Source organism: Oncorhynchus kisutch, linkage group LG30 (assembly GCF_002021735.2).
Source record: "Oncorhynchus kisutch isolate 150728-3 linkage group LG30, Okis_V2, whole genome shotgun sequence".
NCBI classification, from domain to species: Eukaryota; Metazoa; Chordata; class Actinopteri; order Salmoniformes; family Salmonidae; genus Oncorhynchus; species Oncorhynchus kisutch.
Genome location: NC_034203.2, coordinates 19,869,644 through 19,885,835, shown reverse-complemented (window position 1 = coordinate 19,885,835; position 16,192 = coordinate 19,869,644). Strand labels below are relative to the sequence as shown.

The 16,192-nt window shown below is 43.0% G+C and overlaps 1 protein-coding gene across 7 annotated transcripts in view; it reads right to left on the bottom strand.

The window, feature by feature from the left end:
• The window catches only part of LOC109875211 (astrotactin-1), a 261,237-nt gene that overhangs the window by 56,915 nt on the left and 188,130 nt on the right, over positions 1-16,192 (bottom strand). For 4 of the 7 annotated variants that reach the window (XM_020467457.2, XM_020467458.2, XM_020467460.2 and 1 more), the window contains 3 exons: positions 11,372-11,640; positions 9,621-9,754; positions 9,333-9,484 (listed from right to left, as the gene is read on the bottom strand). In XM_020467457.2, coding sequence (XP_020323046.1) covers positions 9,333-9,484; positions 9,621-9,754; positions 11,372-11,640 — 555 coding nt within the window. The remainder of the gene's footprint in view (positions 1-9,332; positions 9,485-9,620; positions 9,755-11,371; positions 11,641-16,192) is intronic. The other 3 variants (XM_020467459.2, XM_031810554.1, XM_031810555.1) reach the window with 1 other exon arrangement.

Sequence of the window (16,192 nt, the reverse complement as noted above, 5' to 3'; positions counted from 1 at the left end):
TGATCAGAGATGCAGCCAAGAGGCCCATGATCACTCTGGATGAACTGCAGAGATCTACAGCTGAGGTGGGAGACTCTGTCCATAGGACAACAATCAGTCGTATATTGCACAAATCTGGCCTTTATGGAAGAGTGGCAAGAAGAAAGCCATTTCTTAAAGATATCCATAAAAAGTGTTGTTTAAAGTTTGCCACAAGCCACGTGGGAGACACACCAAACATGTGGAAGAAGGTACTCTGGTCAGATGAAACCAAAATTGAACTTTTTGGCAACAATGCAAAACGTTATGTTTGGCGTAAAAGCAACACAGCTCATCACCCTGAACACACCATCCCCACTGTCAAACATGGTGGTGGCAGCATCATGGTTTGGGCCTGCTTTTCTTCAGCAGGAACAGGGAAGATGGTTAAAATTGATGGGAAGATGGATGGAGCCAAATACAGGACCATTCTGGAAGAAAACCTGATGTAGTCTGCAAAAGACCTGAGACTGGGACGGAGATTTGTCTTCCAACAAGACAATTATCCAAAACATAAAGCAAAATCTACAATGGAATGGTTCACAAATAAACATATCCAGGTGTTAGAATGGCCAAGTCAAAGTCCAGACCTGAATCCAATCGAGAATCTGTGGAAAGAACTGAAAACTGCTGTTCACAAATGCTCTCCATCCAACCTCACTGAGCTCGAGCTGTTTTGCAGCCTCTCGATGTGCAAAACTGATAGAGACATACCCCAAGCGACTTACAGCTGTAATCGCAGCAAAAGGTGGCGCTACAAATTATTAACTTAAGGGGGCTGAATAATTTTGCACGCCCAATTTTTCAGTTTTTGATTTGTTAAAAAGGTTTGAAATATCCAATAAATGTCGTTCCACTTCATGATTGTGTCCCACTTGTTGTTGATTCTTCACAAAAAAATACAGTTTTATATCTTTATGTTTTGAAGCCTGTAATGTGGCAAAGGGTCGCAAAGTTCAAGGGGGCCGAATACTTTCGCAAGGCACTGTACGTTTGTGTAGTGTATGCTTATGATAATCCTTTCAATCCAGTTCTAAGAACAGTTAGAGATAATTGTCTTTCCTCTAGCTCCAAAATTCCTGCCATGCATAGAACCTCACCACACCACACTAGCATTAATTATGTTTCTGAGTGGCTGCAACAGCAGTCCGTACCATTTTCTAATGGTCTCCCCACATGTTAGGATGGTGGGCCTGACATCTGTGTGTTTTTTTCATGACTTTTGTTTGCATGTAACACATGGTTGTTTGATGGTGCGGTCCAACTCCCCCTCTGCTGTGGGGACGCCCTTGTCTCTTGGCTCTCCTAATATCCCTTCTGGACCACAGACTTTCAACTTCATTTGTAAAGTAAATATTTGTCTGGGAATCGAGTGTGGTGTTGCCACTTGTCAGAGCTCAGCTTGAAAGTGATTATGAGCTCAAGGGTTGTTTTTGTGGCATTGCTATGTTTGACATGTCTCGCCTCATCAACGTTTGTTGTTTGTTGTGATTACCATTTTGCAGTAAACTAGACCATCATGACTAAACTTAAATAGACAAAATCAGATGTGTTACATCTGGTCTGGAGCCACAACATGGGTGGCAATAATGGACGGTAGTGGAGAGTTTCATTGAACCAAGCAGTCTTCAATTTTGTTAAATTATAGGCTTGTACAATTCACCATGTAAAGCTTATTGGAAAGGGCATTCAAAGTCTGAGGACATGAGTTTTCCTGTCTTGAGTCTGGGATTAAAGCCACTGTTTACATATTGTAAATTGATATAAAGGTGGCAGTAACCCCGGGTAACGTTCCAGATGTGGCTGAGGCTTCGAGCCACATGGGCATATGCCATCTGGGCCACACTTGAAGGATAGGAAACACAAAATCACTAGACTGGACTTTATAGGAAGGCGAGTTCCTTCCACACTGTACAGCCAAAGCCAGACGCACTTCATTTTCACAAGATGAATGTATACATTAGATCCATGACCATATGTCATAACACTGTGTGCTTCAATAAAGACCTTAGCCCCTTGAAATCTGTCTGAGTTTGACCCTACCCAGGTGTGGGGCCAGTTTCTATGCTACTCACAACTGGACTTTTGCTCTCTGGGTATGTGTGGGTCTATGAAGCCACCTAGAGACTGTGCCAGCTTCCGTGATGGACCTGCCCTGGCACCTGACCTTGCCCAACAGATGAGGTGAGCTCATTGGCCGCCAAAGCGCTCGGTGGAAACATTCATCCCTTTCAGGAGCTCTCCTTGCTCTATTGTCCTACCAGGGAGGAAGTGTGGCACATGGGTGTGAGTAATCTGTTTACGGATTGGATGTCATGTCCCACTGACCCCTGAATAAACCCTGTCGTTATTGGGTGATCTCAGGGAGTTTGGCCCGTGTGTGATGACTAAAAGCAGACTTCCGATTTAGTCAACTTAAACATCTGGGAGAGGGCTATGATGTCATATTGTGTGCCTGAATTACATTATGCGTAAGATTAGCACACAACCAGCCCCTGTCCAGAGGGTCGGACAACAATCATTAGCTATGATATATTATACAGTATGTATCTAGCTACAATATAGGGTCATGTAATCCAAGGCGAAGGGAAGCACGAAAGTGACCAGTACAATGTGAGGAACACCCCATTGCTTTGTGTAAATGAAGGAAAAGGTTGTCCAAGTTCCCTTTTGAAAAAAGGAAGAAAATCCCCCATATGTTTCTTGAGTCTCTACAAAATGAGGGATAAAAGATTGTGTAGTCATATTTTTGACATTCCATGGAATCTGTTCCGATCATTCCAGTAAACACTGCATAGAAGCTGTTTTGAATCACATTCAAATCCAGGCCTAACAGAGATGAAGGGTTTAAGTCCACAAGACCAAAAAAATATAAAAAATGTCTTCCCTTCCAGTAAGTCTTAGCCCTTGCAATAGCACCTCATCGATCACTTTTTCACAGTCCCACATTTGGACTTGATATAATATGTTATTTTGGTTATAATCGGCCACAACATTTAGATGTCGGGGTTTGGGATGAGCAGTATAGCCTGAAGAGAGGGGAAGCCATGAACGATCTATAAATAAACTTTAGAGGGAAAGTCAATATCCCCTTTGGATATGGATGAATGACTCTAAAGACTGAGGGCCATATAGCGCAATCAGACAAGAGAATCTGTGTAAAGACACATTATGTGAAATGTCAATAACTCTTGTTGAAATGTATCACTGTGTGGCACCGTATCAACTGGATAACTTGGGATATGCAACAGGTGCAAAACACATCAGATTATTCATCATCAATCTAAAACAGAAAATGTTTTGATCGATAAAAAACACGCCAATCTCTATATCTCGGTTGATTTTATTCTGGTTGGTGGTGCAAAGTAATCAATGTCACTTTCAATTAATACTGAATTAAACCTGTTCACATCAAGACAGGCTAGATGACATTATATTGGAACCAAAATATATTATGCACTTGTATTCAAGTCCAATACTTCATTATACAAATAGACCTATAGAGATGGTTATTTAATCCCGTGCAACATAAGGGTTTTCGCCAAACAAAAGGCATACGTTAGAAGTGTAGCTATAAGATTAAATCCTATTACGTTATGGACAGGGTTCTACATAGAACACAAAAGGGTTCTACCTCGAACCAAAATGGGTTCTTCAAAGGGTTCCCTATGGGGACAGCCGAAGAAACATTTAAGGTTCTCGATAACACCTGTAAAACAGAGAGCACATTTCCAGAGGGAAGAGGCCCAGAGAGTTTTAGTAGGTTCATCTGAAGGTTATTTACCACATGATTTTTGGGGTTTAATCTGACAGGTGACTGAGTGCTTAAATCAGAACCACTCGTTATGACAATGTTTCTTTCAAATCAAATTTTATTGGTCACATACACATGGTTAGCAGATGTTATTGCGAGTGTAGCAAAATGCTTCTAGGTCCGACAGTGCAGCAGTATCTAACAACAAAACCTAATATCTAACAAATTCCACAACAAAACCTAATACACACAATCTAGTAAAGGAATGGGATAAGAATATATAAGTATAAAATATATGGATGAGCAGTGACAGAGCGGCTGAGATGCAATAGATTGTGAAGGATACAGTATATACATATGAGATGAGTAATGCGAGATATGTAAACATTCTTAAAGTCGCATTATTATTAAAGTGACTTGTGTTGCATTTATCAAGTTGGTAGGTAGGCAGCTGCTTCTGTGCTAATGGTGGCTATTTTACAATCCGATGGCCTTGAAATAGAAGCTGTTTTTCAATCTCTGTCCCAGCTTTGATGCACCTTTACTGACCTCGCCTTCTGGGTGGTTATTGTCCTTGATTATCTTTTTTGCCTTGCTGTGACATCGGGTGGTGTAGATGTCCTGGAGGGCAGATCGTTTGCCCCCGGTGATGCGTTGGGCAGACCGCAACATCCTCTGGAAAACCTTGCAGTTGTGAGAAAGTGCAGTTGCCGTACCAAGCAGTGATAAAACCTGACAGGATACTCTCAATTGTGCATCTTTAAAAGTTAGTGAGAGTTTTTGGTGACAAGACACATTTTTTCAGCCTCCCGAGGTTGAAGAGGTGCTGTTGCGCCTTCTTCACCACAGTCTGTATTGCGTGAACCATTTCAGTTTGTCGGTGATATGTACACCGAGGAACTTAACCTCTCACTCAATGGAGAAGGTGGAAAGTGTTATCTTCCTGACACCCACATTCCGAGGGCCCTCACCTCTTCCCTGTAGGCTGCCTCGTCGTTGTTGGTAATCAAGCCTACTACTGTTGTGTCGTCTGCAAACTTGATAGAGTCGGAGGTGTGCATAGCCACGCAATGAACAGGGAGTACAGGAGAGGGCTGAGAACGCACCCTTGTGGGGCCCCAGTGTTGAGGATCAGTGGAGTGGAGATGTTGTTTCCTACCTTCACCACCTGTGGGCGGCCCGTCAGGAAGTCCAGGACCCAGTTGCACAGTGCGGGGTCGAGACACAGGGTCTCAAGCTTAATGACGAGTTTGGAGGGTACTATGGTGTTAAATGCTGAGCTGTAGTCAATGAACAGCATTCTTACATAGGTATTCCTCTTGTCCAGATGGGAGAGCGCAGTCTGCAGTGGGATGGCAATTGCATCGTCTGTGGACCTTGGGGCAGTAAGCAAATTGAAGTGGGTCTAGGATAACAGGTAGGGTGGAGGTGATATGATCATTGACTAGTCTCTCAAAGCACTTCATGATGACAGAAGTGAGTGCTACGGGGCGATAGTCATTTAGTTCAGTTACCTTAGCTTTCTTGGGATCAGGAACAATGGTGGTCATGTAGAAGCATGTAGGGACAGCAGACTGGGATAAGGTTTGATTAAATATGTGCATAAACCCACCAGCTAGCTGGTCTGCGCATGCTCTGAGGATGTGGCTAGGGATGCCATCTGTTAACATGTTTAAATGTTTTACTCACGTTGGCCATGGAGAAGGAGAGGCCACAGCCCTTGGTAGCGAGCCTCGTCGGTGGCACTGTATGGTCGTCAAAGTGTGCAAAGAAGTTGTTTAATTTGTCTGGAAGCAAGAATTCGATGTCCACGACAGGGCTGGTTTTATTTTTGTAATCCGTGATTATCTTTAGACCCTGCCACATACATCTCGTGTTTGAGCTGTTGAATGATGACTCCACTTTGTCTCCATACTGACACTTTGCTTGTTTGATTGCCTTACGGAGGGAGTAACTACACGGTTTGTATTCATTCACATTTCCAGTCGCCTTGCCATGAATAAATGTGGTGGTAGTGATTTAAGTTTTGCGCGAATGCTGCCATCATTCCACGGTTTCTGGTTAGGGAAGGTTCTAATAGTCACAGTGGGTACAACATCTTCTATACACTTCCTTATAAACTTGCTTAACGAGTCAGCGTATACATCAATGTTATTATCTAAGGCTACCCGGAACATATAGCTAGCTATGTTTCCGTGAAACAGAGTATGTTACAATCCCGGATATCTCTGGAAAGCAACTCTTGCCCTGATTTCGTCGACTTTGTTAACTAGGGACTGGACATTAGCGAGTAATACACTCGGAAGCGGTGGGTGGTGTGCGTGCATCTGAAGCCTCATTTAGAAGACCGCTCCGTCACCCTCTCCTCCGGCGGCGTTGTTTTGGGTCAGCCTCTGGAATCAGTTCAAATGCCCTTGGAGGTGCAGACAAAGGATACGCTTTGGGAAAAGTCGTTTTCCTGGTCGTAGTGCTGGTAAATTTACGTCTCTCTGATGTCCAATAGTTATTCCCGGTTGTATGTAATAAAAGTTCTGGGCTAACAAAATAAAAAATACATTTAAAAAAATCTACTGCAGTTTCCTAAGGACTAGAAGCGAAGCTGCCGGCTTCTCTATCGTCGCCATCTTGATGACCAGATATCTTTCCTCTGCTCCTAGGTGGTCCAAGATCTGTACCCTACTGTCTGCATAGCTCCATTCTACCACCTATATTAGACATTTGGCAGGGTAGCCTAGTGGTTAGAGCGTTGGACTAGTAACCGGAAGGTTGCTAGTTCAAATCCCCGAGCTGCCAAGGTACAAATCTGTCGTTCTGCCCCTGAACAGGCAGTTAACCCACTGTTCCTAGGCTGTCATTGAAAATAAGAATTTGTTCTTAACTGACTTGCCTAGTTAAATAAAGGTTACATTTTTTTTTTTTATAAAAAAAATTCAAGGTGCGTGCTTTGAAGCAATCAATCCACTAATCATTCCATAAAGATTTAAAAACACTTATAGTTTTGAGCCATGTGTATTTTATGGGCCATTTTCAGTATGTTAGCCTAATCAGTTTCATCTGTCAATAATTTTTTGTCATCATATGTTTGCCAGAAAAGCAACCTATTTCAAGCTTAAAATTGGATGCTAGAAGTGAATCCAGGGCGGGCTGAAGGGCCATTGCTCGGGAAACAAGCTGAGACTGCACAGGACTCCCCAGCTAACCTGTTGGTGAAAACAACCAGTCCATGATGGTAATTACAGCAACTTGAAACAGAAAAGCCAATAGGACATGTGTGGCAGCAGCCCACTTATCCCTTGCTAGAAAAGCACTCGTCCAGAGTTTGCTAGAATGGGACTTGCTTATGATTGCAAAAATACCATAATCTTCAGTAATTTTTTCTATGGCAAGCTATGATAGCTTCGGTAATATATACTTGAATAACTTTAAAAAGAATATTCATATATACTGTTGGTCGGAAGTTTACATACACCTTAGGCAAATACATTTAAACTCAGTTTCACAATTCCTGACATTTAATCGTAGTAAAAATTCCCTGTCTTAGGTCAGTTAGGATCACCACTTTATTTTAAGAATGAAATGGAAGAATAATAGTAGAGTGATTAAATTTCAGCTTTTATTTCATTCATCACATTCCCAGTGGGTCAGAAGTTTACATACAATCAATTCATATTTGGTAGCACTACCTTTAAGATTGGGTCAAATGTTTCAGGTAGCCTTCCACAAGCTTCCCACAATAAGTTGGGTGAATTCCTCTTGACAGAGCTGATGTAACTGAGGTTTGTAGGCCTCCTTGCTCGCACATGCTTTTTCAGTTCTGACCACAAATTTTCTACAGGATTGAGGTCAGGGCTTTGTGATGGCCACTCCAATACCTTTACTTTGTTGTCCTTAAGTCATTTTTCCACAACTTTGGGAGTATTGTTGTGGTCATTGTCCATTTGGACCCATTTGCGACCAAGCTTTAACTTCCTGACCGATGTCTTGAGATGTTTCTTCAATATATCCACATCATTTTCTTCCCCATGAAGCCATCTATTTTGTGAAGTGCACCAGTCACCCCTGCAGCATAGCACCCTCACAACATGATGCTGCCACCCCCTTGCTTCACGGGTGGGATGTTGTTCTTTGGATTGCAAGCCTACCCCTTTTTCCTCAACATAACGATGGTCATTATGGCCAAACAGTTCTATTTTTGTTTCATCAGACCAGAGGAAATTTCTCCAAAAAGTACAATCTTTGTCCCCGCAAACCGTAGTCTGGCTTTTTACGGCAGTTTTGGACCAGTGGCTTCTTCCTTGCTGAGCGGCCTTTCAGGTTATGTGGATATAGGTCTCGTTTTACTGTGGATATAGATGCTTTTGTACGTGTTTCCTCCAGCATCTTCACAAGGAACTTTGCTGTTGTTCTGGGATTGATTTGCACTTTTCGCACCAAAGTACGTTCATCTCTAGGAGACAGAATGCGTCTCCTTCCTGAGCGGTATTACGACTGCGTGGTCCCATGGTGTTTATACTTGCATACTATTGTTTGTACAGATGAACATGGTACCTTCAGGCATTTGGAAATTGCTCCCAAGGATGAACCTGGCTTGTGGAGGTCTACAATTGTTTGTCTGAGGTCTTGGTTGATTTCTTTAGATTTTCCCATGATGTCAAGCAAAGAGGCACAGAGTTTGATAGGTAGGCCTTGAAATACATCCACAGGTACACCTCCAATTGAATACATTTATGTAAATTAGCATATCAGAAGCTTCTAAAGCCATGACATAATTTCCTGGAATTTTCCAAGCTGTTTGAAGGCACAGTGAAGTTAGTCAGAAGTTTACATACTTCAACTGTACATAGTATTAATTTATTATATCTGTATCCATATTTTCCACAAGTTTCTAGTAGATAGACCATATTGTTCAAAAGAAAATAGCCTAATTAATGAAAAAAAGCACCTAATCAGAAATGCCATTATTTTCAATTAACTCTGCAACTCTTCCAACTATTGACTTTTTCACTGCTGCCACCCTTTTGATGCCAAAACATTCACACCAATTCCATATTGACATAGTAAAATACATAAAAGTTTGTAAATAAATTCATATATTTAAAGGGTATTTTATTCTGAAACCCTCATATTAAACACCAATGACATTCAAAGTTTATATTTAGGATGTTTTTATCTTAAAATCATCTTATTTAATTATTTGATATACTTTTCTCTGTGTGATGAAGTGACCGATGAAGATGATTCAGCACTAGAACATGTGTGATGCACTCCACTACTTTGCACATTTAGTATTTGGTAAATCTAGAAATCTAAAATGCAGACCACACTCTTGTTAGCATTGACCACCATCTTGTGGTTTTATGCAAAACTACAATAATAACAAATGTAAATCATTAATATAAGAATCTGGAATTTTGCTGTGGTAACATATAGTTAGAGGTTCCCTTACCTTGCCTCAACATTTTAGCAACCATGCACGGCTATTTCTGTATTTATACATGGATATACTGTATGAAATGAACATAAATACCATAAATCCTCAACTGAAACAGAAGGTATGTACCTGTCTCCATTTTGGAGTGGTCTGTCCTCTCTGTCACTTTCTCCTGGCTAATGAGGTAATCCACGATCCGCACCCCGATTGGTGGCTCAGTGTGATTCCATTCCACGATGACCAATGAACTGCTGGGCTCATAGGAGTGGGACAACCTGAGCCTGGGATAAAATAAAAAGAGTTACACCTAACTAACTCAGCAAATCATGACAAGACAAGCTCATCTTTAGATATCAATACATACAATGTTACTTGTGTTTATCAAGTCGAGTAGACAAATTGTTTTGAGTGACTCACCTAGGCTGAGGGAGAGGGGCACATGTTGGCAGTCCATCTGTCCCGAATGCACTTGAGTCACAACGGCACCAGTCATCGATTACGTCACCTTTCCCAGAACACCACAGCATGCTCATCATGGCCTCCTGCAGTGCCTGCAAAGAGACAGGAGGATGGAGCAAACACTGTCAATAACACAGAGCCTGTCTAGACATCAATATGATCTGCCCCTCTAGGGGGTCATGCAATCATGCTCTAGCTTACTGTTTGCCATCTGACATATTGATGTAGGCTTATGTCCAGCATACACTACACAATTTCACAACATCTTTGTCGGAGAGCAGCTTCTCTTTTTGAGACCGCTAATTGTCAAACATCTCGCATATGTGTTTTGCTGCGTTACTGTAGCAATGTGCACTGAGAGTCGGGAAGCAAGTTCAGGGAGTGAGTGTTAATTTTTTTTTTTAAAACATAATAAGAAACAAGAACAATGCACAGACAGGAAACTGAAACAGAAACAATGACACCTGGGGAAGGAACCAAAGGGAGTGGCAGATATAGGGAAGGTAATCAAGGAGGTGATGGAGTCCAGGTGAGTGTCATAATGCACTGATGCGCGTAACGATGGTGACAGGTGTGCGCCATAACGAGCAGCCTGGTGACCTAGAGGCAGGAGAGGGAGCACACGTAACAGTACCCCCTCCCCGATGCGCGGCTCCAGCCGCAGGACGACAACCAAGATCATGTTCCACTCTGCTAAGGTGCGGGAACCTGTCGATCCAGCTGAGGTGCGGGAGCATGGTGACCTAGAGACCTAGCACACGTGACAGTACCCCCTCCCCGGCGTGTTCGGCTCCAGCCGCAGGATGCCCACCACAGGGACAATCCGGGGTGTTGGAGCCGGAGCTACCTGGGAGGCCTCAGCGGGTTCGATAGGTTCCCATGCCTAAACTGGGTGAACAGATTCCCGTGCCTCAACTGAGGCAACCGGATGTTTCAGCCAGCTCATCAGGTTCTGATGGCGACATGTCCGCACCGGAGCGCCGGGATCGTCCCTGTGGTTGGCGTCCTACTGCGGCTGGGCCGAATATGCCGGGGAGGGGGTACTGTCACAAATGCTTTCTCCCTGGCGTTCTAGGTCGTCATGCTCCCACGCCTCAGCCGGATCGACGGGATCCTGCACCGGTCCGCTCCTGATCCTCGGGATCGTCATCTTGGTCGGGGTCCTGCGGCTGGTACCGCACATCAGGGAGGGGGTACTGACATTTGTGCTCCGTCTCTGGCCTCTAGGTCAACAGGCTGCTCATTAGGGCGCACACCTGTCACCAGCATAACTCGCAGAATGACACTCACCTGGACTCCATCACCTCCTTGATTACCTGCCCTTCATGTCACTCCCTTTTGGTTTCTTCCCTAGTTGTCATTGTTGCTGTTTCATGTCAGTGAGCTGTTTGTTTTTATTGGTTTGTCTGTCTGCTATCTGAACATGCTTCCTGACTCTCAGCGTAGATTATTACAGGTAACAAACCAAGGGCTTCTCTCGCTGCATGATTGTATGTATGAATTTACATTTAAATATTGGTGGTGAATGTTCTTTTATGCTCTAAATTCAAAATTGGAAAAGCAAAATCTGAGGTTTTATTCATGGAAATAATATGCACACTGCTCTTAAAGTATCACTACTTTTTGCTTTTAGGAATACACTCCTGAAAATGTGTCTGGGACTGCTAAAATGGGGGTAAACCAAGGTTGTCAGTGAAAGCTTTCTGTACCTGGTAGGTGTGGTTGTTGGAGACCAGCTCGTAGAGCGGAGCGGCCTTAGTGATCTGGAGCAGGACAGGCTCGGCTGGACGCCCAGGCCCAGGGCTCATGTGGCAGAGGTGGCAGGAGTATGGACACTGGCCCTGGCTGCTGCAGTCCATGCGAACCCCCGCCGCCATGCGCTTGGCACCAGAGTCCAGCAGGCTGGCGATGTACGCTGGGTAGGTCAGGGTCCGGGGCTCCTTGTCGCGCTCCTCTGACTCTTCTGATGGGGAATTCCCTGAAAAGGGCATAGTTATAGTTACTGTGGGATTTGGATATAATAATTTGTTGAATAATACATATTGTTACAAACAATGTTTGAAATCATGTAATCTTTTCCTGAAATAGAGAAGTTATTGGTGTTAGTTTTAAAAACGAAATGTGATATGCAGTATATTGGGTATATCCACATGTGTATTGCATTTCCCTCAAAACTGGCACTGCATTTAGTTCCATTTATTATGCTGTCCTCTCAAATGCACTTAGGGCAGTGCTGGCATCTTCAAAGACATCTCTTGCGTTATTAAATGCAAAGCTTCGGCACTTTTTCTCTTAAAAAGGGTTCAGATTACCATTCCTTCATTCTGCTGAGTCGTGTGCATACACAGGCAATTTAAAAGCTCAAAAGCAAACTAGGGAATAGCCAGTTGCTGAGAGCTGGTTTTGATGAAATTAAACATGGCTTCATGAGCCAACAGGGTGAGGGGGAGAAACAGACAGTCGACTTTTGCTCTAGCACATAATGTGGTCCCTATCATAGAATGAGATAAAACTAAATCAGTATACACTGCACTTTGTTGCATGTGAATGAATAAAAGCACATGGCCATCAATCAAACAAGAGGACAGTAAGGCACATTAGATATGATCAGAAAGATGGGGTTTGCACATTGTTATTCATAGATCACATTGTCCTCAAAGTGTGACACGCATGGTAATGGTGGGCTTGTCATGGGCGTTTGATCTGGGCCTGTGGCAGTTTGAGTGATGAAGCTCAGCTTTTCATATCATGTATGTAAATGCTGATCATCAACTACCAGGGCACGTCAGTCTTCATCAAGTCGCGACAAGCTGGACCTCTGGTGGGTCGACGGTCGTACACATGGTCATCGTCCCAAATGGCACCCTATTACCTATTTAGTGCTCTATCGACCAGATAGGGGCTCCGGTCAAAAAAATCATTTGGGACACAGCCATGTTTAGGCCTGAGGGATACAGTGGTGCGGTGGCCCTCTGTGGCCAGTGACAGTGCTTGATTAATCAGACAGAAGTAGGAAGTGAGGGTCTGTGCCTGGAGCCATAGCATGGACTTTGTCCAGGTCAAACACGGCTGGTGAAACTCCGGTCACGTCTGAACATTTTCAAGGCAGGCAGGACATTAACGGTGGCCGAGTTTGGAGGATGTCCTGGACTCCTAGGCTCTGAGATAAAATGCGATGCGTAGGGAAATCGACTTAGTGAATCCTTCTGGATAAATACATGATTTTTGTCCTTAGGATGGAGAATCAGAAATAGATGAACACACAACGACACATAAACACTCACTCTTACGCACACGCACACACGCATGCATACACACACCAATTTGCTTTGACATATTGCTTTACCTCATCAGCCAGACAGTTATGAGACAAACATAATGAATATCAAGATGATGCTGCAGAAGACAAATCGCTTTCAAGGAAAGGAGAAAACATCCATTAAATTCCATTCACTTTGGAAAGTGTCTCAGGATGAGAAAGCTGAGGTAAATCCTGTCATCTGCAGCCCACCTTCAGCACTTCCAATCTAAATTTATGCTTCCTGTTTCTAACAGTCAGATCGGTACCAATTACCAGATGTTGGGAAGGTGAAGATTAGAAGATTCTTTGACACAATATAGAACACAGAATATGTCCTCACCCCAGAAGAGTTGGTGTTCCAGGGATACAGTACTTTGCCTCCCACGTAGAGAAATGGCCTCTGATAAACACTAGGTGACGCTATAGTGTTTCTAGTAGCATTGCAGGATATAAAAAACTATTGATCATATGACTGCAGATTATTTTGTACACCATACTAAGGGAGGATCTGATAGGAGAACCTCTTACATTTTGTGGAGATGGATGCTAATAAAAACCTTGTTGTTATGATTTCTAGCTGATTTATACATCACCCCATTAAAATATACAGTTGAGCTAGCCACGCAATAGAGAGCATACACAAACCATATCAAAGGGAGTTTAAAAATATATTTATACTGCTTGAAATAGATCACTAAAATCTGACTACATGCAGTCAACCATGTGGTGCCTCCAGAAAGCAACACTGCTGCACAGTGCATCCCGGCCAGGAACGTAATACAGTGGAGCTCTTAAACAAATCTCGGTGACAGGCAAATCTTCCCAGGCAGATGTCGCTTGTACTAGATAATTCGCAGTGGCACACTTTGCTACACCTATACACAGCTAAGTAAATTGCAATAAAGCAGACTCTCACTCTGAGTGGCAATCCACGGTGTTATTCAACCTGATTGCTAATTACAGTGGAGGGTGGATACCTTTTTCCCACCAGTCAATACCTACCGAGCAAGCAGGTATGGAAGAGTTGAAGCTCTCAATGGGACTACATAAACCATATGGATGGCCTGACATCTGGGCTAGTAAAACAGTATTTACATGCTAATAGTAAACCTATGCCTTCACTCACTCCAGCCTACTTGGCCAGCAAGCCTTTCCATCATTCTGAAGTTCGATTTATCCCTGCACTTTAGATGGTTGGGTGGGAATGGGCTTAGCTGACAGACCTCTCTGGCCCTTAATAGAAGCTGTAGCCACGGCACTGTGCAGCGCAGGTGAGAGTGCCTGCGTTTATTTGCCGTTGATTGAGCCTGCCCACGGACGCACCACATTAGTGACATCTTGTTCATGGAAGTTGAAGGGGACTAATGCGTCTGTCTTCAAATCCACACCAACACCTCCCAATACGTTGGTGTGTTAGGCAGGCCTGTGAGTTTGCAAAGGTCTGAATTGAAGGCAATTTACTGACGATTCGCCTCCAAGTGAGACATTACACTGGGGCCGCATCACAGCTGTACACATGGTCAGGGGATACGTGCACAGCAGGAGGACCTGACAGTTTTTTGATTTTATAATGGGAAATGTATTATAAAATGCAAAACAGGCATTCCTACTGCAGAGCTTTGCTAGGACATTTTTCCATCCTCTATAACCCATTACAAACAAAGGCTTGAAACCTTATATAACCATTGTTGGAGATTATAGAAATAGCAGTGTATGTGCCACATCAGAAAGTACAGTAAATGCATTAACCATACAGATAGTAGTCTATTTGAGTACCAAGATATTCAGATCCAGAATCCTAAGAACTCTCACCATGGAACTGAACCATTCATTGGGTTTATTTTGCCCGGCCCTGTGTTTTATAGGGTCACAGGGGAGAAAAGTACCTCAAGCAGCATGAAACATAAGACCATAAAGGTTGAGGATGCAGTGGGGGTTTTATACAGATAAGATCAATTTGACCCGGCTCTGACTAACTATAATATAATGTTATACGTTAAGGGCTTGTCTGACTTAAATCTATACCAGAGGCATCCATTTCATAGCAAGCTGAGAAAATCAAGACGCGGTGGCCCCATAGCAACAGCGGTACAGTATAATTAAATGTTTGCAACTTGGTGTTAGTATCCCTGGGAGCTGCTGTGGATCTCAACTGTGATGTTTTATTTTTTCCTCACCAGCAAGGTGCAGTCGGAGGCCTTATCAGTCCACACGAGGCTGGGAGCTGGCATTATTTTCATGGACAGATTACACGGCAACATTCACCCCACAGTATAATTTACACTTTTGGCGGGCGCGGCGACCTTCATGGGGTACTGGCTGGGTGCAGCCGTCCTAAAGTTTAAGCTACCACTAATTAACTGGAAAAAGCAATTCAATGGAATTCCAAACGGTGCATCCTCCCTGGAAAACAACCAAATAGATATACCTATAAAAGCAATGGCACGGTAACAGTATCTGAGGGAGTACAACAACAGATCAATGTAAAGGCAGGTTGCAGTGGGCAGTGAAACCCATAGACACAAAACGTATTTTCATTTTCTATTGTAACAAAATAATACATTCTTGACCTGCCTTTTCACAGAGATAAAGTATATTTTGTGAAAATGTTCCCCATGCAGCAGAGAAAAAGTGATATTGAATTATTGAACTTCTTTTTCTCTGGCTTAGACAGAGAGAACTGTGTAAAGTTCAGGGAGGAATTTGCTCTTATTGTGGAATTGTCTAGATCACTTTCCATTAAAGTGATTGGTTCATGGATCATTAAAACGTTGGGTTTTCAGCAAATGTAGGAGTATTTAAATTGAATCAAGCTTCATAATATTAACATGAATTATCTTATTTAAATAAGATGGCTACACTAAACTCCTCTGTACAAATTCATCATACTTGACTAAGAGTTAACCTATCTTTTGCTGTTATTTGGACATAAAGTAAGATAAATGAATTATAGGCATACAGATTGGATTCAGAGATAGTAGCTTATATTTGTTGATGGTCCAGAAGCTCAAAATTGTCTTCCTGATGGTCATCTCTGTTACTTGGTGGAGGAAGCCTTCACCATCCTCTGCGGGAGAATATATTCATTATAAAAAGGAACTCGCAAGGGTCCCATCTGTCTGACCTCCAAAATGAGTAAGAGGGGCCAAGCGATGACTGCTACATCAAGTCCCTTTCTCAAGCCCCCATTCTGTCAAGCGTACTGAGGTCACCCTGTGTTGACATAGCA